General features: G+C 41.2%; 2 protein-coding genes across 4 annotated transcripts; one reads left to right on the plus strand and one right to left on the minus strand.

The window, feature by feature from the left end:
* On the minus strand, positions 1–15,374 carry LOC109983708 (upstream stimulatory factor 2). 3 transcript variants are annotated; one of them, XM_065957991.1, is made up of 11 exons: positions 15,043–15,371; positions 14,526–14,566; positions 14,195–14,301; positions 12,763–12,882; positions 11,832–11,985; positions 8,149–8,236; positions 5,609–5,647; positions 3,643–3,701; positions 3,201–3,295; positions 2,981–3,109; positions 1–2,092 (listed from the first exon to the last, which is right to left on the minus strand). In XM_065957991.1, exons 1-11 carry the CDS (start codon positions 15,075–15,077, stop codon positions 2,003–2,005), a joined length of 957 nt encoding a protein of 318 aa, XP_065814063.1. In that variant the 5' UTR covers positions 15,078–15,371; the 3' UTR covers positions 1–2,002. The 3 variants fall into 3 exon arrangements, with proteins under 3 accessions (XP_065814063.1, XP_065814064.1, XP_065814065.1); XM_065957992.1 differs by lacking the exon at positions 5,609–5,647 and having other exon boundaries at positions 15,043–15,374; XM_065957993.1 differs by lacking the exons at positions 14,195–14,301; positions 14,526–14,566; positions 15,043–15,371 and adding an exon at positions 13,020–13,249.
* A 2,345-nt stretch (positions 15,375–17,719) lies between these two features.
* Positions 17,720–24,263, plus strand: etfb (electron transfer flavoprotein subunit beta). The gene is made up of 7 exons (XM_020633564.3): positions 17,720–17,880; positions 20,131–20,289; positions 20,771–20,929; positions 21,042–21,104; positions 21,961–22,119; positions 22,306–22,520; positions 23,690–24,263. Exons 1-6 carry the CDS (start codon positions 17,827–17,829, stop codon positions 22,474–22,476), a joined length of 765 nt encoding a protein of 254 aa, XP_020489220.1. The 5' UTR covers positions 17,720–17,826; the 3' UTR covers positions 22,477–22,520; positions 23,690–24,263.
* Positions 24,264–24,305: the final 42 nt, after the last annotated feature.

Here is a 24,305-nt window from a genome sequence, read left to right on the forward strand (position 1 = left end):
TTATTAGCAAGTGAAAGTTTTATTTTCCACCTTTTTTTTTTTTTTACTTATAAAAGATGTCTTACAATCTAACCTGAGAACATTGCAGCTGCTACAGAGAGAAAAGGGAGTCTTTTTTTCTTCCTTCTGCCATTTCAAAAAAAGAAACGAAAGAAAAAAAAAAAAAGAATTAGCCACAAGTGACCTTTCATTTGTGAACATCCATCTTCCCAAGCATTATTCATGCCTTCACATTTCTCTGCTCTGCTCTCCTCTCACCGAGGTGTTAAAAAATGTCTCCAGCAAAACATCTATCATTCAACTTTGGCTGAGAGCCGCGTTTGATGGATCAGACACTTAAACTTTTCCTAACAGGTTTGAGTCCAGCAGTACTAGCAGAACAGCACTTCTAAAGCACAAGCTGTTAACTTGCACTGTCTGAGATATTCAAATGAGATCATCTAAATTTTGCCAGGGGTCTGAGAGTTGGTTTTGCTTTGCTGGATCCTGAGCTGTTGACACAGAAAGAAGAAACGGTGCTCCGATAAGTGGCTCTGAATCTTGAGATCTCTCTCTCATCCAATTTCACTCTCATCGCCTGGAGCGGAACAAAAACACATCATGTATATTCATTCACAAAATCATCAACAATATTAATATTGGCTTCCGCTGTTTGTACAACCAATTACAGTTTACTTATTGTTCGCCTGAGTGGGTGGAGAAGTATGCGAGTTTTTCCTGCTTTCAAACTATTTCCTCTCGTACCCGGAGAGCGAGTCGTGCTCGGCTAAGAAGTGCGACAGAATTTGTGTGTACTCCTTTTCCACAGCGAGCAGAGTCTTTGAGTACCACTCTCCAGGGTGCCTCCCCCCCCCATCCCATCCTCTTGTGCGTTGAGCTCCATTTGAAGTGTTGCAATACCAAAATAGAGCAAACAGCTTGAAAAGGAACATGTAGGGATTGTTCATATACGTACTGAGATGCCGGTAATTCACACGTGAACAAAAGATGGAGGCAAAACCGCAACACATGGATGAAGTTTGTGCAAGAGTTGGAATTTACAACGCCTTCCTCTCTAGGCATGCTGGGTAATCAATTACCTGCATGCTCCAAACTTGCACATTTTAAACAGTAATGCAAAGAGTTGGATCTTTTATAAGTGATTCTGTTGACACTGATGCCCAACAATTCAAGTACACCACTCATTTTTTTTTTCATCTCAAGCTTAAAGATTGCACACATCATTATTATAACAGAGGGCCTGCATGAAGTTAATGAGTTATTGATTGTTTGCTCCCAGAGATAATCTGCTCTAATACTCTGTAACATCTGTATTAGAACATGAGACGTCATATTTACATAAATCAGCACAGAGCCGTGGCTTGTTCGTCCTCTGGTCCAGATGTGTGTGTCACATTATTTCTGTCTGCAGAATCATTATGTTTTGCATAATTCTGATGATTTCTCGCTTAAAAACTCAACCGGCTTCTCTTGGGTGAATGAGCTGCAATGTAACTGGTCTCCATTGAGGCTTCTGTCAGCAAGCGGACTAATAAATTAAAGCATCTAAAAACAACATAATACAGAAACCCCAAAACATCAGAAACAAACAGAATAAAAGCAAAAACTAAGTCAAAATGAATAACTCTGAGGGAAAGAGAACAGACGGGGATCAAATTAAATGACAAACATCATAGTCCATGAGTGAGGCTACATAAATACAAAACACAGTTCAGCAGAGGCTCTTTTTTTTCATAGCTTGTGCTAGTGAAGCAGCACTCTCCGATGGAGGTGAGTCGGCATATTTCTGCTGAAGGTGGTAATCTCAAAAGGGTTGGAACAGTCAAGTACAGCCACACCGGGCTAGTTAAGGAGCCGTGACCTGGGAACTCTGGGAAGGATGCGTTCACTACAAAGAAAGTCTGTGTCCTTCTTTCTCCATCATCTCGCCTTCTTTTCCACCACCGTCACTCCTATCTCTGAGCGGCTGTGCCCCTCCCTGTTCTTTATGTTTGTCTCTGATTCACTGCGGCGGCGTCTCCCCAACCATCTCGATGCCGTGCTGCTGGAGTTGCGCTCGCAGCAAAGCGTTCTCATTCTTCAGCTCTTCAATCTTAAAGAACAAAGAGCAAAAAGAAAAGAAAAAAAAAAATCTCATTATCAACAACTTCATCCCTGTGACAGCTTAATATAGCGCCGAGTTTACAGACCAAACTTTTCCCGTTTGAAGACTCAGAGTGCTGGCTGTGTGTGTAATGTACACACAGAGCTATTCAATCCCTGGGATTAAAGAGTGGTATGTGCAGCCCTTTTCAAAGACAGCCCTGTCCACAACCAACTGGATTATCAAATCTTGAGGTGTGTCATCTCCACTACTTTTTCCCCTGGGTGCACTCCCAATTCCCTTCCTCCCCGCTGAGGGGCTGGGGAGGACAGGATATTGAGCTTTGAGCATCAGAATAGGAATATATTGCTGAATGCCTTGCAGGCCTGGGATTCAATGGGGAGATGTGGCAGCCTCAGAGCTGCAAGATTTCACAATACTTTGAGTGCATTAGCATGCAGTTAGCTCTCACATAACCCCTGTGTATTTTATTCCCACAGTTTCTCAAAGCGCTGCATTCAGGTAACACTTCCCATTATATGAGAGCAAACTCTCTGATCCTCTTTGTCAGGCTGTGATGATCAGCTATAGAGGCTGATGTGTCGGGGGGTTTGTTTTGGAGAAAAGAAGATGCATGCGGAGCTGAGTGAACTTCATGCTTCTGAGACTTCAGTGAAAGGAAGTTGCGGAAAACTCGAAAGAAAACTATTCAACGCAGCGACAATCTTCAGAGACACATCTGGAGCAAACTATGATTATGCAAACGATGTGACTTAACACCTCAAAGGACAATTTTAACATTATCATTTAATAGACCTTCTTTACACATTACTCAAGTCCTTGAAACGTCACGCTTTATGTAGATATTTGAAGAACAGCACAGATTGACATTCATACCTGCTGCCTGCACAGCTCGTTGTCCACTTGTATCCTCTCCACTTCCTTCAGACTCTCCTGCAGTCGCTGGTTGCTTTGCCTCAGCTCGCGGATGTAGTCACAAGCTTTAGACAGGATGCCTCCTTTGCTCTAAGAGGAGATAAACGGTGACCATTTTTTTAAAAAGAGAAACTTGGGACAAAATTAAGCTGAAGAATGGGAGTCAAGTGAAACTTCTTACAGCTCCGGTCTTGGTGCTGTCAATATTGCAGTCTGGGATGATCTTGGAAAGCGTGACAATCCAGTTATTGATTTTGTCTCTTCGCCTCCTTTCAACTGGAAGGTTTAAAAAGCGAGTGTTTAAAATACAAGCAGCATTTCCTTATTTACTTGTATTTTTAAATTGACTGATCAGTGGTTATTTGGTCTGAAGAATCAGGTTTTCATTCCCTAGTTCTTGTCATGTCAGTGGATGCACTGTAGGTACCAACTACTGCCCTACTTTGATGGCTCAACAGCAGCCTCTAGTGGTCAGTCTGAACATGTGTGTTCTTTATAAAATATTTTCAAAGGGCTTTAGTGTTTTTACTCAAATAAAATTGCTCCATTCTGGCACCACAATGCATTGTGTTGTACTGTGTGTGTCGGGAAATCAAAAGCCACAATCACAGCTAATTACCCACCTTCATTATGCTGCGCTCTCCTCCTTTCATCTCTTGGCGTTCGCGGTCCATCCATTTTCCTGCAGACAGACAGGAAATAAAAACACTTTCATACAATAGACAATATCTCACATCTCTGACCACCCTACAATCAGGCACGAATCCAAACCAGCAAATTCACCTAATCCTGGAGCTATTACAAACTATTCATCACTTTTATCTTCTAGCTCAAGGCTTTAATAGGCACTCGCCATTACCGGTGAGCACTACTTTTTTTTAAAGGGGTCTCTAAAGCTGTGTAGTGCCTTTTGGTGGAAATACTGAAGCTGCTTATGCAGCAGTGCAGACACGCTCACTGGCCTGAAGCTGGGCGCCCTCGACTGGAATTCTGAGACCCGTCTCATCTTTTTTTATTCTTGTTGGCTGTCCTCTTCTCAGGTGTGCGGCCCTAAGGGAACTCTCTGCTTTATTATGCTGTAAAATGACTACACTGTAGAATCCCAGATGCTGTCTGTTGGAGTCTGGACGCACGGCTAATGACACGACTGTCTCTTGTCTCCCCTTAGGTATTCTGTTAATTAAGTCCCTGAGACGTGACAGGGAGACTTATCCAGCCGCCCACCTCGGCATGAACAGGCCAATAACACACCAGCATATAATTATTATGAAGGTGGCCTATTCAATATCTCGACCATGTTTCAGTGCCACTAATGGAAAAGATAATTAAAACCTCACTCAAACTATTAAAAAGGACTAATAAACCCTGCAAAAGAACAGAACATTTCAGACAAATGTCTCACTCTCTAAAAGAAAATGCTCTCCGTGCACTTTTTAGAACATAAAATCACCCTGTAAGGTCATTCTTGTTGCTCGTCTGTCCCTTTTCTTGACACAACTTCATTCTACGACAGCCAATTTGAGACCCATCAACACAACTCAGCCTCTGATATCTCTGTTTGAGATAGTCAGCCAAGCCAAACTGCAGTCTCACTTGTATCTCAACGCATCTTAATGGGATTTCAGCTTCATAATGGATTCAGCCTAACAGTACTCTTAGGCAGAGTGTGGAAAAAAAAGTGGGGATGACTGTATGAATGACTAAATATTCAGGCCTGAAGGAATGTCTTCCCCAAACCCCGCCCCCTCCACAACAACTTGTAAAAGGCACGGCACACCTCATCCAAGTCGAGACTGAGACTTTTTATTTGGCAGAGAGGTCTAGAAAATTAGCAGGATGCAACATCGTTTCTTGAATGGAGGAAAGAAATGGACAAAGTTTGAATAGTCTTGTACTGATCCTCTTTCTTCTGCCTCCCCTATCACTGGACTTTAGTATGAAACCAAAGCCAGCCTTTATAGAGCCTAAGTTTACATTTATCCACAATCTCTTTCAGTGGATTAATTGAAGAAAGATTTTTAAAGATCATTACTTTCTCATGTGCAGATAATTATATTAAACAGATACACTGATTACAAATTAAAGGACTCCACATTGGTTTTCTTTGTCTCAATATTAATACCAAGATCTAGAAGTTCAGACTGCTCAAAATATTTTCAAACTAACTCCCTCAAAACTAGGCTAAATGAGTATAAAACTCAAACAGATTCGACCGAGGACACTCTGAGAATTACACTAAAATAAAAGTGTGGAGCGAGCCATTCCTTTCCAGATGGAGAACAATGACCTAATTTCTAAGTCCTAATCGAGAAACGCAGGCTGCCACAAGCACGACTACCAACAATGGATCAGGGTCAGCACTGAAGAGACGCTACATCTGTGTCTCACACATCAAGAGCGGGGAGAATCACCAGGGAATAATGGGGGGGTGGGGGGGGGGGGGGGGTGGAGAAGTAGGGAGGGCAGAGAGAGAGAGAAGGTTTGTGTGCCTCTCTTCTTGTGATCTCATTTGATTAGTTCATTTGCTGTGGAAGTGTGTGTGTGTGTGTGTGTGTGTGTGTGTGGGACAAATGTGGAAACTTTCCTCACCAGTTTAAACCTTCCTGCTGCAGCAGCTCGTTTTCATCTCTGCGAACGGCAGATAGGGTGGCAAGTTTTCATTCATATCACTCACATGTCAACCACAATATCACTGTTCATTAGCTCACAACTTAAATATAACTCTCAGACTCGAGTCAAACATCATAAATTATTCATGTCAGAGAGAATAAATAGAAACAAACATATTGCAGATAGACATTCTGAGAGATGAAAGGAGAGAAAAAAAAAAATCACTTTGTATTTCAACACATGGTAATGCAGATGTACTCTTCAACAAAGCTCGTTTTTTATCCTCGACTGGGAAGCAGTCTGTTGATATGCTGTGAATATAAAGCGACATCAGAGCTGCAGCTAAAATTTGATGCAGATCCAAAACTTGCCTATAACGCTGCTGCCCACAACAAAGGAGTCTGAAATCTTTGACAATGTTATTGAAAAGCACAGTCAACATCCTCGTTGTTACTCGCAGTATTTGGACTGAGGCAGACACTCGATAAAATCAAAGGCGGAGATAATTACAAGTGTCTGTCTACTGTTTGTGTTCTGTTTATATGAATCACTTTTTTTAAAACAGGAGCTCGTATTCTGCCTTCATCAACCTGTGTTAGTAAGTTGTGTTCGCAGTGACTCCATTAACCAAACGCTTCCAGCTGAACAACGATAATGCAGTCAGTTTCACGAGTGAAAGGTTAAGTATACGTCTGCTGGGAAATAGAAGGAGTATTCACTGAGTTCAGTGCTAACTCAATTGAATTAATGGGTCATATGTGTTCGTTTTGGGTGACCTAACAGACAAATGGCTGTGCTTGTCTTTTACCAAACATGTGAAAAAACACAGTGAACATGACCTTAAAGAAAATGCATTTGGAAGCATATAGACGTGTGTGTTGTGGCTCTAAATGAGCTCAGCATCCAAAACAAAGCTGGCTGGAATTCCCTCTTCTGATTAAGTGTCTGTGCTAAACCAGAGCCGGGCTGCTGTCACGACATTAAAAGAGCCAACTCAGTGGGTTTTTGCTCAGGTGAACCCGCTGATTATCTTAATAACCTCAATCACCAGCGTGCGGCTAACAGTTGGAGGGAGAGTCTGAGACGGATCCCTTGTGAAGCATGATTATAAGGAGGCTTGCTGCTAGTTTTAGAGATGAGTAACTGAAGATTTTGGAGGAGAAGGAGAAAACCTCGGTATAAAAATAATAATATTCCGTAGCAAACTGAGGAAAAGGATGAAGAAGAGTCCCTGGACGGACTCAGAGTGTGCATAAAAAGGTCAAGTTTAAGAAAACAACAACTACAGTAGAGCTTCATGTTAGGTAAACCCAGCCTCATGGTAGATTTGAATAAGGATGACAGCTGTTGGAATAGTCACAAGTCTATGTAACATCCAATTATTTATGCACTGGTGAAATCTAAGTGCTGGTTCAACTGGTTTTGGTCTTTTATCTCTCATAACGTGATCACAACATTCAATTATTATTTTTTTTTTAAATCACATGTTTTAAAACTATACAATATCTGGTGTTTTATGATCAAAAGGATTTAAAAAGGTCCAAAGCTTTAAAAAAAAAAAAAAAAAAAAACACAAGTCAGGGCTTATTTTTTTTTTTATCCAAAGCTTCCCCAGGCAAAAAAGAGAGAGCACCGGTGGTCCATTGAAATTCACAGTTCGCTTTAACTAGATCATGAATTATATTTTAATGCGTCTCTACCAACTATTCAGGGACAACTGAAGAAACTGTCTAAATTGCTCAAACACACTGGCAATGTTTCACTGATTTGTGCAATTAAGACAGTCTGCAGGAGTCTGCATGCAATGTCTGTTAATTAAAAACAAGAAATTACACAATTCTGGGAGCCTCAGACTTGTATTTTTGTTGGCTGTGGTATGGACACAGGTGTTGATATTTGTTGTTTTTAACTAGTATCGTATCAAAGTTTGAAACTCTAGTTTTGTGACAACTGTAATCTCTTGACAACACCAGTCTTCTAAACATCAAATCCTTGCCCTTTCCTCACAGTTGTACCTCTTCCTCAGCCTCCTCCTGCATTAGCATTTAGATTTAGGCGAATTCTAAAGCTTTGTTCACTGCATATTTGTTGATGTTCATGTAAGTGTCGTGTATCTCCAGGTTTCCCAGGTGGGGTTCTTAAACTGAGTGTAGTCTTCGTCAAGCTGGTGCACATTTGTTCTGGAGTGTTACCGGAGCAGAACCACACTGCCAGACTCCGTTTTTGGTTATTGTGCTACTAAAAGAGTCTTAATGAACCTGGCCTGATTAAAATGACTCAGAATTAATTAACGGCTGTGAATTGCTCTGGACATTAAGAGGTTCACTTCAGACTCTTAGCAAAAATGAACCTTCAAACTTTAAGGAATTTGCAACTTGTCTTCCAAAATATTTAATTTAAGAGGCATCTCTTTAACTGTAGCGTTCTGCAAGAACTGAGCAGCAGTGACTTTGTTTTCAATCAGAGCTGTGTCTCCTGCTGTAATATCCCAAACAGTAACTGACAGATCTGATACTCACGCAGGGTAGGGCTGTGTGCGTGGGGCAATGGTCCGCTGTGTGCCAGTCTGAATGACATCCGGGGGGGTCATCATCACATAAAACTGACCTGCAGAAGACATTGGAGTTAATCAGTGAGCATTCAAACTAAAAAAATGAAGCAGGGCAACAAATCATGAAAGACCTGCTCCGCTGCTGCGATGAAATATCTGACAAAAACAAGAGTGTCAAAAAGAACCTCGTCAAAACCTCAAATCCACATGAGCACAGACAAAACACAGTGTTTGCACTGCAGGAAGCCCGCACATGTACAACCAACACGTAGACAGAAAACCTAACAAGACTCCCTCTCCAACCTCCGGAGACATTCACCACAAAAACTAAAATCAACATTTTTGTGAGAAAAAAAACTCCACTGCAAGGCAAGCAGGAGCTGTTTCTTTTAGAGCAGCAAGGCCTGTGAAACAAAAACAACCCATCTTGTTCCTGCGGGTCAAAGAAGGCCAAACTTTCCACAGCACACACAGAAACTCACCAACACAAGTTGCTTTCTGCCATTTTAAAATAATGAAAACCCTAAAAATGAAGGTCCTGCTGAAGTTTACATGCATATCCTTCACAGAGTTCCATCATAGTAATGGGGCTCATTAGTTTAAGTTCCTCAAAAAATAAGCGAGTAATTTCTCTTCCTCGCTCTGAATTCCGAACAATATGATTAAACGCATCATCCCAAAATCTCAGTGAAAGAATAATTAGGATCATTTTTAGTCCTAGCGGCTTTTTGTTTATCCCCTTCAAAAACAAAGTCATAATGAGGGGTTCCCGTGTCAAATCAGCAGCTTTGCTTGCTTTTTCCTTTTCAATTTCTTACGACACTTTAAGCTAACACCGAGTTTATTTTGTTGCAAATACACCCAAACATTAAAGGATTCATATAGGCATTCAATCCTATTGGAATCTTCTCTAATTGGGTTGCCTCCCTCTGTAAACTCAAACTGTGGAAGAATCCCCTTTGCAACAATAAGACAAACCCAGAACATGATCATTGCACATGGACGGCACTTACTCACCAGCCGTGCTGGATCCAGTCCTGCCAGAGCCCAGGGCTCTATCCTGTACTATCCTTCAGCTCATAGGAGATGACAGCTTGTAAAGCACTCTCCACCACCTACACCCTACAGTGCACTCCTCAGCCAGTATGTCATGGCTGCTTAAACAGAGGAGAGAGAAAGCAGCTCTCTTCCTCCTCCAAGGCCCTGACTCTAGCTGTGACCCACAGTAAAGAAACCTCATGGTCCTCTTTCCTTTCTGTGGCATCAACAGGCAGCCACTCAAAAGAAAAAACAACAAGAGCCAGAAATACACAGCTTTTTCTGTGGTTTTCTACCTGTACAATTTATGAGGGAGGTATGTCAAACACTATTCAATGTCCTTAAGGATTTCTGTCTTATGTGAGTTTTTGTGTGTGTGTGTGTGTGTGTGTGTGTGTGTGTGTGTGTGTGTGTGTGTGTGTGTGTGTGTGTGTGTGTGTGTGTGTGTGTGTGTGTGTGTGTGTGTGTGTGTGTGTGTGTGTGTGTGTGTGTGTGTGTGTGTGTGTGTGTGTGTGTGTGTGTGCATGTGTATCATGTGATGCCAGAATAACACACAATGCTCAGTGAGAGAGGAAGGGACATGCAGAGTGTGAGGATGTGCTGCATTAGCCTGACAAGCTAAGCGTTAGTAATAAATGCTACACATTAAAGTAAATGCTAAAGTGGATCTTTTCAAAAACCTAAAAAGGACCTTCCTTACTGAAGGAAGACGATGACCTTGTATGAACTGTTCATCAAAACGTTCAGCTGGGAAAGATGCTCTGGGTTTATGAGCCAGATTCTTCTTGCTGAAACGTGTGAGCGTTCACCTAAAGGGCAGGGCAGATGGTATATTGCTATGAACTGCTGTAGTGCCATGTGCTGGTACTTGTGCAGAATGAAATTTGTGTAGTGTTACAGCCTCAAACATCGGAGAAACATCGTTAAAAGCTATTGTAAGCTACATTTGTTTTGTAGCCAGACCTGCTTGCCTGGAGAGCCGCAGCAATCTAATCCAATCGATGACTCGACTCATGGGCAAACTATCTGGAAAAATTCCTGTTTTGAAATTTCTAAAGCAAAAAGGCCAAATAATCTCAACCTCAGCTTCTTAAGTTAGGTCCTTCTGTTCTTTACGTTTCACATATGACAACAGATTCAATGTTTTTTGCTTCTCAACTCTGGGTTGGACAAAACATGAGAATCAAAGATATCATGTCTGCTCTGACAAAGTTCTTAAAGGCCTGCGTCCAATAACAGTGTTTTTTTGAGGGGGTGGCAGCGCCTCGTAACCTCAGTTTCAGAAGGCATCTCATTGGCCCTGCCGTATTCCTTCATTAGTATGATTGGTCTCTGTGAGGGAGACTGACATGTTGAGCTACATGCTGAATGCTGAAAACAATTAACTGCATTTGTTTCATATCAAATGAAGACTTATTGCAGCCCCAGCAGTGGCTGGGTTTAAGTGTGTTTTTCCTCATCTGGCCATCCAGCATGTCACAGAGTATTTCTACTTACCAATAACTTTATACTAAGCTATTCTGATATCTAAGTTAAGTCTATTCTTATAGAATTGCTTCTTTAAAAAATTATTACATATTGTTCGTGCTGGCACTTCCCTGCCAAAGCAAAAAAGGTACCTTGAATTTGGCACGTGGCACGTGCTGATATCCTTCCCTGAGACCAGGCCTCATATATTGTACATAATATAGATTTATGGCTACAAGTACCTCTCTTTTAAAAATGGATTACAAAATATCAGATTACTTCAGACTGGAAGAAAAATAAGTACCCCAACACCAGCACCACTATCCAGGCGCAACACTTTCCTTCCTGTCAGATAATACAGATGCACTCCTTAAACTGGAAACCAGTTTTTCAGACAACCGTTTGCCTGAACAGGCAGATGCTGGTTGTCTATAGCACAGCCACTTCCTTCTCTCTAGGTCAACCAATCTCTAACCACAACAGGCCCACAGAGTTCACGAGTCTCCTCTGGATCACCAGCATGATACCACAAGGACAGTTAGCGCGAGGACATACGGCCGTAAAGAGGAAGAGACGCCGAGTGGGAGGACATGTGACAAAAAGCGACCAGTAAATATGATCAGCATGACTATTTTCATAATGGGCAGCTGATGGTATATGACTCGTGTCATTTCCAAACCTTTTAGAGGAAGAATATTTAACCATTAAAAATGACCAGATAGACAAATGTGAAAAAAAAAAGTTGGACTTTTTTTGACATCTCTCATTATTAAAAAGTGAGCAACACCGAAGGTATTGTGCAGAATAGGAATGTCCTACAACACTCATTTTTCAAAAGTGTGGAGGCACTGCTGGGAGAAATTGTAAGTGCACCTGTATCACAAATCATATTTCAATCACAGAGTCCAGCCAAGGAACATTATTTCTATAATCCAGTGCTTCATATGATCCTACTTTCTTTTTAACATCAGCCAAAGCTGCAGGGATCGTGGTTCATTTGTGATAGCTGAAATGGGACATTTTTCTCTCTCATTACAGAACTCTGAGTCTGCACACACTCCTGCTTGTCATTGATAATAAAACCTAAATTAGCCGCACAGCACTGTTGCAGGTTTCAGCCCAAATTAAGTGTGAGAACTGACTCACCCCCTGCCTGTGTGAGTGTGGGGTCCGCGGCGGCCTGCACAGACACAGTCCCGTCGCTCACCGCGGTTGCGGGGAAGTAAGCAAAACGGGTCTCCCCTCCCACCGCCTCTCCTGCTGGGCTTCCTCCATTACTGAAAGGGTTTTGGATCACTGCCTGTGACGGATAAGAGACAGAAAGAGAGACGGAGGCAAGGCTTGAACAGGTAGCAATGGAGCGGTCACAGCAGGTAAACGCACACCTCAGTCTCTGTCAGACTCAATACTGGTCCCCCCCCCCCCCCCCCCCCCCCCCATGGACCCCCAAGCAAGACAAAGTGCAGTTTGACAACAATGATAAAAAAGGAGGGATAAAAAGGATCGTGATCGTGTTAGCAAATATAACAGCAAGGTCAGTCCATCAGTGTTCTGTAAATTAAAACTAATTTGGTCTGTTCTCGTTCTCCTGGAAGGAAAAAAAACCCTCTGAATTTGGATATGAACATTATTATTGGATTTTTTTGCCAAAACAAAACTGCAGCTGTATGTTTTTCTCTGAGGGGTAGACGTCAGGCTCGGACACATGCTTCACTGTTTATGCTGCTTTGCTAGTTTGGTTTGTCAGAATAACTTGCAGCTGTAATCACAACTGAGTAATATGTCACTAAGTGAAATGGTATGACTCATTCACATGTTTGTCATTGTTTTTGGACGGCATTAGACTTCTGTGGCATTGGCTATAGAAATCAAACTGTGTATACAGAGACAGTACTATTAAGTAAAATGGGTTCACTGTTAATTTTTTTTAAGGGAGACAGTTGGAATACAAAAAGCTGAACAATTGCAGATTTGATTCTTAAGACTGTGTAATTACTTTACAGATAAAGCATGACGTTTTCAAACAAGCCATAAAAGCGCTCGCTAACAACGTAATAAAAGAGGGAGATTTTGGTACCTGAGCGACAGCCTGAGGAGCCCCAGTGAAGGCGGCTGTAGAGACAACGCTCACTGCTCCTCCTCCATCATCTCTTGTTTCGAGCTGCTGGTCAGTCACCTGAACAACACGATATGTCACCTGCAAGGTGAGAGAGAGAAGCACAGGTAAAAGACAGAATGAAATGGGGGGGGGAAAAGCCGAGCAAACTGTTTTTCTTTTTTGTGGAAAAAAAAAGACCCTGTGACAAATATACCTTAAACATAACAAAACCTTACCTGACTTGTAGATTTGTTTATCATATCTATTGCTTCAGTCCAGCAAGCCTCTAGTTTCTGAAGACGTAGTCCTAATCTCAGTGGCGTATTGATCTCACTTGAGACACATTCGGAGGCGTAAGCATTTGTTGCTGGCTGTTACACACTCGTGTCTCAGAATGTGCTTGATTCAATTTTAAAAACAAGTTGAGAAAATGAGCCTGTGTGTTCCAAGAATCAGTATTTGTATTCCTCCATCATGTGACTCTCCCCCTGACTGACATGTGACGGCAGCCCCGCGCCAATCCAAGACCAGACTGTGACCACATGATCGCTCACGCTAGTCGTGTTTACAGCCAAATGAGCCACATGGATCACTGGCTTAATTCCCTCCAGAGTAAATCATCCAAACACGGAGAAACTAATTTGAACAACGTCTTTCTAATGAATTTATTTGCCTCCGTGTCCCATTGTCCACTGCTGACCCCCGGATCTTAAACTGAATTAACTCGATTAGTGGATGGCGAGGAGACACTTTTGACAAAGATCTCCATCCAATCATGGGACTAGAAAAAGAAAAACACACATTCATACCTTCAGGCAATTAAGAGCCTGCCATCCTCCTGACTTGTCTTGAGAAAAGAGGGAGGGAACCAAAGCGGTCGGTGAAAAACAAACACGATAACATTCCCAGAGAGTGTCAATTTACACCAGATAGATTGTTCATGAGAGTGTTGTCTTACTGCCAGGTGACAACATTAACAACCTACTAATTAAACAATTCTGACTAATGAATACATGCAATGGTTAAGAACAATCATAATCTCTATGTTTTGCAATTCACAGAGCATGGGAACAAATCCTTTAAAACCAGATAAATCAATATATAAAATTAAATGCTATCCGAATACGGATCAGCAAGAACGCCTGTTGTTTTTTTGCTCAAAGGGACATTTGAAGAACCTCCGGCTGTTTGTGTTTTCTATGGTAATGATGATGCAATCAGATGTTGTACCTGTCCTGCATGGTTGTAAATGTTGTCATCACACACTTAATGATTCCGACTGCTATGATGCTAGTATTTCCTGTCAAGACGTTGATAAAGTGAACTATCTTTCCACCAGTCCTGCCCTAGAACTGTATACAATATGCTACTTGGGAAAACACAATGACAATTCAGTCCACTGGTTACACACCTGACCGCCCTCAGTGCGGAACTGGTACTGTATGTTGTGGTCTCCAAACGCAGCAGCCTGCTGCACGCTGGCGATGGTGACAGCTGTGTGCTCCTCTCCTGTTCCGTCTTGGTGGGGGGGGGAAAGAGGCAAGATAAGAAAGTTGTGACTATTGAAACAACACAAATAACAATAAATAAATAAAAAAATACAGCAACGAGTCAAGTATACAAGTTTAATTTGCAAAAGCATTGTTGTGTCATTCACCCTACAGATTAAAGCTGAAACCCTTTTGCTTTTGGCTGCACATCACTGCTGTGAAGATGGGAAATGCACAAATGGAATAAATTACCTTCAGATGTGTGGACAACTTCTTCTCCTGGCTTTTCTTGACTGCAAAACAAAACACACAAGAGATAAAAATAAAAACAAACTACGCGAACGCTTCCAACATTACTCAAATTAATGACAATTAAACGTGTTTCAGCAGATGGCAAACTTACACAAGTAGAAGACAGTACAATAACAATATGTCCTCGGATTACCTGCAGTTGCTGACAACACAGTTGTTTGTTTTTAAAAAGCTAGCTTAAGCTAACTTAGCTGATGTACTGTCATTAGCTAATTATTATCATGTTTTGAACAACTGGACATTGTTATTGTGGCTTTTGAATACTCTACAGGTGCAAAGTCGTCCACCCCTGTTGCCAACTTAACCACTGTGTTTTTGAATTCGCGTTTTGAATAACATGTTTCTTTTTTGGGGGGGAGGGGGTCAGGCCTTGTTTAAGCGTCGTAAACTAGCCGTCTGTGTTAGCATGTTGTTGCTAGCTTGTCCCAGTTAGCCATTTTTGACCGACTCCCGTTACCTTGCGTTGTCCAGACTCGGTTCAAGCATATCCATCAGTGTGAGAATAAAAAGTGATGTTCGGTGTCACGGGCGGAGATGGAAGTGCTGATCACGGGAACAAACACTCGGGTCATGTGAGAGAGACAGCCCAGGACACGTGAGGTGCGGCTCGGTGTCGGAGTTAAAATGGAGGCCGGTGATGATGATGATGATGACGACGGTGCCGCAGCTCACCGGAGACCACCGGGGTCATCAGGATCACACCGCACCGGACTGTCTTTATCCCTTATGTGAGACGACAAACCCGAAGATCATTACCAGCAGCAAGTTATAATCACGATATCGGTCATCTGAGGAGAATATAAGAAGAACAAAAAACGGAACATTAAAATGTAAATCAGCTGTTATGTGTCCTCTGGGTTACATCGGTGTTCAGTTTCTTTATAAAATTAGGCTTATAATGGTCAGACAAGTATTATATAGACTAGAATAGGTGTTTATTGCCATTTGCACAGGTGCAGGACAGGTACAGTGGAATTCTTGCCTTCTACAAAAAAAAAAAAGTTAAGATTATATATAAAATTGAAAAGCATTGTAAGAAAAAAAAAAAAGGATTACAAAAAAGTAAAAAAATAAATAAGTTGTATTAACAGCTAAGTGAATTAAAAATAAACCGTACAGAAGTTATACACTGTATTAAAGCAAAGATATAATACAAAAAAATAACAAGGGGAACAATATAAAAACGTTTATAGGCCATGACACATTATTGTTATTTATCCCCAGAGATAGAAGACTTGTAAAATACAATTTCTGTTTACATCCCTCTCCAAACACTATTAAGTTTCTGATTGTTTTGGTTTTATTTGTTGGGGTCATTTCTTATTTCTTTATATTGCTTTTTTTTAACATAATTTTGAATCACTTGATAATGGTATTTTGAAATTAGTGGCGATTAGTGGTGTTTTTAAAACTCGCCATAAAACATATTTTTACTCAATTGCTTTTAATGTTCAGTAACCTGTTTTTTTGTTTTGTTTTTTTTAAATTGTTGTTATTCTTGTCTGTTACTTTTTAATGCTTTGTTTCTGCAATGTTCAGCACTTTGGATCAATCAATGTTGTGTTTAAAGTGTTATATAAATAAAGTTGATTTGATTTGATTTGATTCTAGAGTATGCACAAATATTAAATGTGGGGCCCCTTCAACCACCATCTTTCTTTTTCCACTCCATTAAGGATAATTCCTCTTAATTTTCCTTCGGTAACTTTCACTGACAAACTTTGGTTTACACAGAACGGGACACCTAGCAGGGAATAGAGCGTTAGTACTATCAGATCGGGCTCCTTTAGGGAGGTTTTCTACTGTCATAGCAAAATGTGCACAATTTGAGGCGCTGCTGTGATTTAAGGTTTGTCAGCCCTTGGGGGGCCCACTATTGGCCTGGGACCCGAAGCAGTTGCCTGCCTTGCCTTTTGAAAAGCAACGCCTCTGTTTGAAATGCTATTAAGTTTATCATTTATTCAGCAAAGTTATCTCTCCCATCATTAGACTACATAAAAATGGCAAAGAGATCAGTGGTGAGTTTGGGTGGTCTGTTTTACAACATTGAAAGTATTTTATTCACCTTATGAAAAGCAGAGAGGGGAGATATTGAAAGACTCTTCCCAGCGTAATGCAAATAGAACTCAACAGCACACCATGATGATGGAATAGCCTATCTAAGTGATCTAATATGATAGACCCCCCTCTTGGTGGCTCCCGACCCCCATTTTGGAAACAATTGTCATAGACATTTGAATTAAAAAGTCTGATGAATAGAGGATTTATTGTAGAAAGTATTGCATCCGTTTTTAACTACTTTGGTGGGCCTTTTGTTCTACTAATATTATGTTTTCACATTATGTTGAGGCTTTAAATGTTACATTATTGTAATTTAAGATATTAACAATGACATTGTCATTTTGAAGTGGCCATATGGGCGGTGAAAAACATTGATTCTTGTTCTTTGATCTCTATTATGTAATCAACCTCTCTGTCTTTTGATTTACATAAAGATACACAAAACAATTAAAGAGAATGGAATGAAAGGAGAAGAAAAAAGGCACAAGACTGAGCAAATAATGTAAAGACAAAAATTTTAATATTTTTGTCAAAACAAAAATGCTTTTGTTGAAAAAAAAAAGCTATTCAAAAATATTGTGACTTCTTCTTTTTTATTATTTCTTAATTTCTTAATATTTCGCTCACATTCAAAAGGGCATAGCCTGTCGTGATTTTTAAATCATAAAGGTCGTCGATAAGTTATTTGACAGGTGTCATTTGAAGACTTTACAGCTATCACCGTTTGCAGTGAACTTTCCCCCACTCAAAGCGGAACCTTTCTTTTTCGGGGTTTGTTTCCGTCTCATTTTCTGATAAGCACCAGAATAAACACAGGTGAATCGTCCTAATACACACGGATTTAATAGTAATTAATAATAGATAGAAGCCATTAAATTTGTTCTACCGTCTACCTTCTTCTTCCGCAAAATACTTTATAAGTTTATCGCCTTTGGACCACGAAATCAACGACACCGACTGAGTGTCTGATGAATTTAGAAACGATTAAAGACGCTATAGCCAATCAGTGACGAGATCGCTCATTCCCGTTAGCTTGTCATTGGCTGCAGCGGTAGGCGGGTCCCCGTCGCGTTACTCCCCCTTGGTGTCACCGTAAAATAAGTCCGACCTCTCCTCCTTGGGTGAAGGTTCATTGCGGTGACTCTTTTCGCGTTAGTAGCTATCAATCGTTTCAGCTACCATGTCTGGCCGCGTTCTCGTTGGAGTTAAACGTGTCATTGACTACGCTGTTAAGGTAATATTCGACTTCTTGACATTTTCCACGTTAAAATACATTCCCGTCTGTTCTTCTTCACTTGACTTTCTGAGTTCTGCTAGCTGTCGTTAGCCTGCCAGCTGGCAGTGTCCCACTAGCTAAGGAGCGCAACTACTTTACTGTACACATATTCGAGAAGTATGTGTACAGCCTGAAGCAAAACACCTATTTCAGCATGCAGCATGACGCACTATTTAAAAAAACAAACAAAAAAACAAACAGTAAGCAACAGTGCAGTGTATAATTTCCTCCATGGTACCTGAGTTAGTGTCAGGCAGTGTTTTGTAACCTCATGTCTGGCTGAACAATTGTGCAACTCCTGTTAAGAATAATTAATCGGCATCTTTAATAAGGAGCTTGTAGGGAAATGGTGCATTCACTTTTTTTTACGTCTCCTTGAGGTGAAAAGCACAACACCTTAATACACATACTTTTGCAGCTGTTTCATGTCACAGCAGGAACAGTCCTGCTGCAGCTGCCTGTAGCAGGATCTGTACAGTTTCAGTGCTGACACATTATTTACTCTCCTCAGACAGTCGACCAGACTGACAGTCATCTTAGATTTAAATATGAGGATGGGTCAGGATGTACCCTTTTTGTTTTTATTGCTTTTTATGCTGTACAGAGGTAAACTGTTATTTTATGTCAACTTTAATGTGTGACTGAGTCTTCTTAAATCAGTATGACATGTGTGATGTTGGGTCAATTGTTTAATAGCAGAGGATTTTTTTCTTTTTCTTTAAGCGATTCAGTCGTTGCCATAATAAACGTCTTAAACTTAAACTTGTACAGTAATTTGATACAAGTGAATAGACGTAGTGGCCGGAAAGTATTTGTGGACCCTCTTGTTCATATTGTCTGACCTTTTTGTTTAAATGATAATCATAAAGTTATACTGTCAAAAAAAACCCAACTAATTATAAAACACCAACTTGTGGCAAAAATCATGAGGGATTTGTCTGTTTTGACAAGGTATTTCCCCCCCATGATCAAGAAATATTCTCTGAGTCTGAAGTAGAAGAACTTAATTGGTACAACTGGCACATTGTTATGACAGTCACCTCTTCATATGAATTTAACATTTTGACGTGGGGTGAGAGCCAGGCCTTATCACCTAAAATTAGCACAAGTACCAGCCGGGACTATTGCTCTCACTACCGAACAAGTTCAGATCTCTTAAGCTCATCAGCCAGAGTTCCAAAATCTCAAGGAAAGCCTTCTCATAACATTTGAGGCTGAACAGCTGAACTTCTTTATTTTCCAGATGACTAATTTCACACCCTGAGGGGAAGCTCTCCGCTATAATTTTGTAGTATAAAGGAATGCTTCGCAATAACAGGTGAGGGTAGAATCTGCAAAAAGTCAACATACAATCAGCCAGCTACAGGGCTCTGTTTTACATTCATTACTAAATGCTATTATATGATTTGGACGTTTTTCTGTAGGGGTTGACTGATTATCTCCCTGATCGATTATTGGGGCCAGATATTAGAGTTTTGTTTTATGTCGGCCAATTTTTTTAAAAATATTTTTGTGTGGTACTTTGGCTCCGCTGCAGTTGTGTCTTTCCCTTCTGGGTCTTTTTTAACTCACCTCTCTGTCTCACCCATTGTCCTGCCTTCAAAACTTTCTGATTTGCTCGACGTCACGCAAGTAATAGCCAGTCAACACTGAAGACCGGGTGCCACTGACATACACAGAGACAAGAGCAGACTGAGGGCCTGATCACACAGAAACGTACAGCGCTTGCCAGGCACTCGTCTCTGCTGCTGCTGATGCATTTTTGGGCGCGCACAGTGAACATCTTTTCCACTTTTCATCTCAAGACGTGGAGTCGCAGCGCTCGTCAATGCCACAACCAAGTAGGAGGCTTTACCTCTGCTTTTGAATCAAAAAATTCTGCTCCTAGTCTATCAGCAAAGCATCGTGGAGAGCTCTACTTTCCCAGACGCCTAGCTCAATGTGTCTCTGTGTGATTGGGCTCTTAGGATGGAGGAGAGTCTCTGGTTGAGCAATCAAACAAAGTCTTGTGTTGAAGTTTGTAATATTTTAAATTCTGAATGTTCACAGAAAGATTGACATTTTCACTGTAAATGCAAATTGGTAATCAGTATCACTAACATGTTGAATAAGTACTTGTGTCAGATAGTTTGCCAGAGAATTGATATAGATAGCTTGTTTTCAAGCACCCCTGCAGTGACTCTGCCCTGTGGTCATCTTCCTCCTCAGATCCGCGTGAAGCCGGACAACAGCAGCGTGGTGACGGATGGCGTGAAGCACTCGATGAACCCCTTCTGTGAGATCGCTGTGGAGGAGGCGGTCAAGCTGAAGGAGAAGAAGCTCATTAAGGAGGTTGTGGCTGTCAGCTGTGGCCCACAGCAAGCACAGGTGGGTGAGACGGGGCGGGGTCAGACTTGGCAGCCCTGCCTTTTTAATCAGTGTCCCTCCTGAAATACAGTACGGTTTGGCAGGAAGCCTTCTTTTTGAAGAGTTCTTTCCAGGGGTTTCAATCTTTTTTATAGTTTATCTTCTTGGCTTCAGCTTCATATGAAATGTTTGAACGGGGAAAGGATGTCCCCCCTCTTGAATTAGTGTTAATATAATTGAAGAAATGTTGATTAAATGAGTCATTATTGAAACGCACTCATTGTACCCCGTCTGATCAGATACTTAGTTTAAAAATAGACATTTAGGAGGAAGCCATTGTCATTTTAATAGGGATACATTTAACAAATCAGACATGTAGTCCATGTCCAACCACATCGCTGTTATAATTTTCTGGGAACAAACTGTAATAGGGGAACATCAACAAGTTATTTTATTTTCCATTAATACAAGTTGTTTGACCCTGTACCTCTCCCTCTTTTAGGAGACCATCCGTACTGCCCTCGCCATGGGAGCCGACCGCGGCATCCATGTGGAAGTGAGTGGGAAGGACTATGAAACCCTGGGGCCCCTGCAGGTCTCCAAGATCATGGCTGCTTTGGCCAAGAAGGAGGAGGCTCAACTCGTCATCCTGGGAAAACAGGTAGAGTCATATCAGTCTCACAATTTCAGACGAGCTCAAACTTCCTACTCTCTTATCACGGTCAGTCGACACAAACATGACCTTCTTTAAGTGAGTTGTGTTGCTTTCTTAGGCCATCGATGATGACTGCAATCAGACAGGGCAGATGACAGCCGCCTTATTGGACTGGCCTCAGGTGAGTACTAACTATTTATTTTTATCAGGGCCGAGAAAAAACCTGTCCCTGAAGAGAAACAGAGTCTAAATCTAGGTTGTTATTGTAAATTGGAATACATCAGGTTCTACTTTTTCCATTTGTTGTTAGAAATAAGCGACATAGTGCTGATATCAGGCTGTGTTCCTTTCCTGGACGCCTTATCAAAGTAAGCAGAGACTAGTTGGGGTCAGTGCGAGCCGCAGTGTTCCCGCACACAGTGGAGAGAGCAGGTTAAGGGCGGCTCAGACAAGAGAAATGAAGTTCCTCCGACTCACCAATAGATGGAGTGCTTTGGTAATATGTTACAGCTCAGTCTGCAAGTTGAGCAGTAAAGCACATGCTCAAATCTAAATCAGCTGATTTCTAAAAGGGGGCAATGGTTCAAATCTGTTCTATAATTCTTACTGACATGTTATTACCACCAGCTCGATGACCTTTCTCAGTTTATAGTCTGAGGACATCCCTCTGCCTGGATTAGTTGCAACAACAAAAAAACACACCAGCAGATGGGGCAGTTTTACAGTCTCATAACCTGAGCTGTGGTTCAGTGGTAGAGTCGGTCATCTCTCACCAGGAAGGTCAGGGGTTTGATCCCCGGCTCCTGCAGCAACATGTCCGATGTGTCCTTGAGCATGACACATAACCCCAAGTGAAAAACTAGAATGGCGCTATACAAGCGCAAGTCATTTCCTATGTAAATAACCCCACAGTGGGATAGAAGGGGGATGAGTTATGATGCATGTGCATATTCTTTCTGTTTTTCAGATGGTCTTTTGTTTTTGTTTTTCATTTTGATTTTAATTAATTCATTTGTGCTCTTTTCTTTATGTTTCAGGGAACCTTTGCATCAGAAGTGGCGTTTGACGGAGACAAGATTAAAGTGGTGAGAGAAATAGATGGTGGCCTGGAAACCATAATGATCAGCTCACCTGCAGTGATCACAGCGGACCTTCGACTCAACACCCCCAGATATGCCACCCTGCCCAACATCATGGTAGGTAACAGGGTAATGTGACCAGAAAAGAAAAGGCAACGGACCCTTTAAGCGAAGCCTAAAGTTGCATCTATAACACATAATTTGTATTTTATTATGGTTTTAAAGAGCTCAGTGCTATTCACACAGACAGTTGTACAGAGTCTGTGTAATACCCTTCTCTTGTGTGACCTTTTCTACTTTCAGAAAGCTAAGAAGAAGAAGATAGCTAATGTGAAGCCTGCAGACTTAGGGGTGGACCTCACATCACGGTTGGAGGTGTTGAGAGTGGACGAGCCCCCACAGAGAGAGGCGGGGGTGAAGGTGGAGACGGTGGACGACCTGGTTAGCAAACTGAAAGATGCAGGGAGGTTATAAAGCTTCAGGAGAATAAGCAGGGGAGTGCAGAACTGAGCAGCAGGGTGAGTATCTCGGGATCCGTCAGACTGACTGAAACTAGATTATTAAGAGTTAAGAACAGAACGAGCAGATTCAGTATCAGATCAGTTTGCATTATGATCCGTAAAGATCCACTTCATTATGTCATATAGGGTGACAACTGACCGACTGTCTGAAACAATATTTATTCACTGCAATTTGGAATCACACTTCATCTCTTACTTTCTTTTCACCACTGTCGGACATTATTCCACTCTTTCTCTTTTGCAATTAATTTCAGTTCACATCACCCTCATTCATGTCGTAAGCGAGGAGTCATGAAGTAGTGACACCATTAGCAGAGGCGCTGCTTATCAACAGGCAAGACAGGCAACCGCTTGAGGCCCCAGACCAGCAGGGGGCCCCGAGGGCTCACAAACTTGGCCCAAAAATGTGCAAATGTGCAAATTTTGCAACCTCCCCCTTTGTCAATGAATTTCAACTATAGGAGAGGAAAAATAGAGGAAGAGGAGTAAGTGTCGGGACTGTGGAAGACATATAAGAATAGTGATGAACGCTGGTTGGAGGGCCCCCCAATTATTTTTGCCTAGGGCCCAGACAGACTCTAGAATCGCCACTGACATGAGCCAAAAAAAGCCAAGGAAATCAGAGTGTCATATTTAAAAAAAATAATTAAAATATCATTATTTGGCACTAGCGATTCATTAGTTGTAGCAAATGTGTCAGTACATTGCCGTATCAACATTTTGTCACACCCCTAATATTAAACGTTTGTGATATTAATATATTTTTGGATGTCGAGTTTTGAATCGAGGTTCACTAGGAAATGGGGGGTGAAATACTTCCTGAAAATGTGTAAGGTAAAACTGCCTTCCTGAAAAGTAAACATTAAACCGTCTCACATTTTCCTTTTTATGACTTGATACTTTTCAGGCTTCTGTTTTTATGCAGCACAGTAACCCTCTTATCATAACGGATAGAATTGCTATAGCTAGATTTGCCTGGAATATTAATATCATGATATCCTTTTTATCCCTTTCTCTTCATTCCAAAAAAAAAAAAAGAAATCTAATTAATTGCTTTGACAAAGAGCATTGTGTTGCTTGTGTGGATGAAAGCAAAACTAATTAAAGATTTTAATTGCAGCTCTTGTCTTGCTTTACATATCATACGTTCCTTTCTCTCCTCGCAGGACTCACTAATGAATAACTGGACTGTGTTAAATAAGCACGCCTGGAGGACTAGTTTATGCACTGGTCTAATCCCTCTGTTTGACTCTGTGGCTCCTGAGGATGTGCGGGAGGAATGAGACACACTGTCCTTCAGCAGACCCCACAGAAACACAAAGGATCATCTTGTCTTGTATCTACATTTTTAATTGACGAGTACACCTGTATAATATGCCATAGATCTAACTTAAGCAGACTTTATGCAACAACTGAAACCCAGAAACGTCCTATCATTCATGCTTCTGTTTGTATTGCAGTGTACTTTAAAGCCACCAGTGTGATGCATTTCATTTTTTTGTAAATGATATGTGTAAATATAGATCCAAACATGTGGAGATGATGTTCTTCAAGATGAGTGCTAAATCTACTGGTAATCTGTATAGTTTGTGTAACTGGGTTTCACTACTGCTTTGACGGTGTCCTTCAGGATGATCAAGAGACGATGATCAGAAATCAAAATGTAACCATAAGCGCCTCCATTCTCTGTTGATTGTACAGAACATTAAAATAAAGCAGCCAGTCTTTGTCATATCTTAACACACCTGTATATGTCATTTTTCTCTTAAGTGTTTTGGAGAA

The sequence above is a fragment of the Labrus bergylta genome, chromosome 8, assembly GCF_963930695.1.
Source record: "Labrus bergylta chromosome 8, fLabBer1.1, whole genome shotgun sequence".
Lineage (NCBI taxonomy): Eukaryota > Metazoa > Chordata > Actinopteri > Labriformes > Labridae > Labrus > Labrus bergylta.

Coding starts and splice junctions, on each gene's coding strand:
- etfb (XM_020633564.3), top strand. CDS start 17,827: ATGTCTGGCCGCGTTCTCGTTGGAGTTAAACGTGTCATTGACTACGCT. Junction 20,290..20,770: donor GTGGCCCACAGCAAGCACAG/GTGGGTGAGACG, acceptor TCCCTCTTTTAG/GAGACCATCCGTACTGCCCT. Junction 21,105..21,960: donor CCTTATTGGACTGGCCTCAG/GTGAGTACTAAC, acceptor TTTATGTTTCAG/GGAACCTTTGCATCAGAAGT.
- LOC109983708 (XM_065957991.1), bottom strand. CDS start 15,077: ATGGATATGCTTGAACCGAGTCTGGACAACGCAAG. Junction 12,883..14,194: donor TCCGCACTGAGGGCGGTCAG/GTGTGTAACCAG, acceptor CTCACCTTGCAG/GTGACATATCGTGTTGTTCA. Junction 5,648..8,148: donor CGCACACAGCCCTACCCTGC/GTGAGTATCAGA, acceptor TGCCGTTCGCAG/AGATGAAAACGAGCTGCTGC.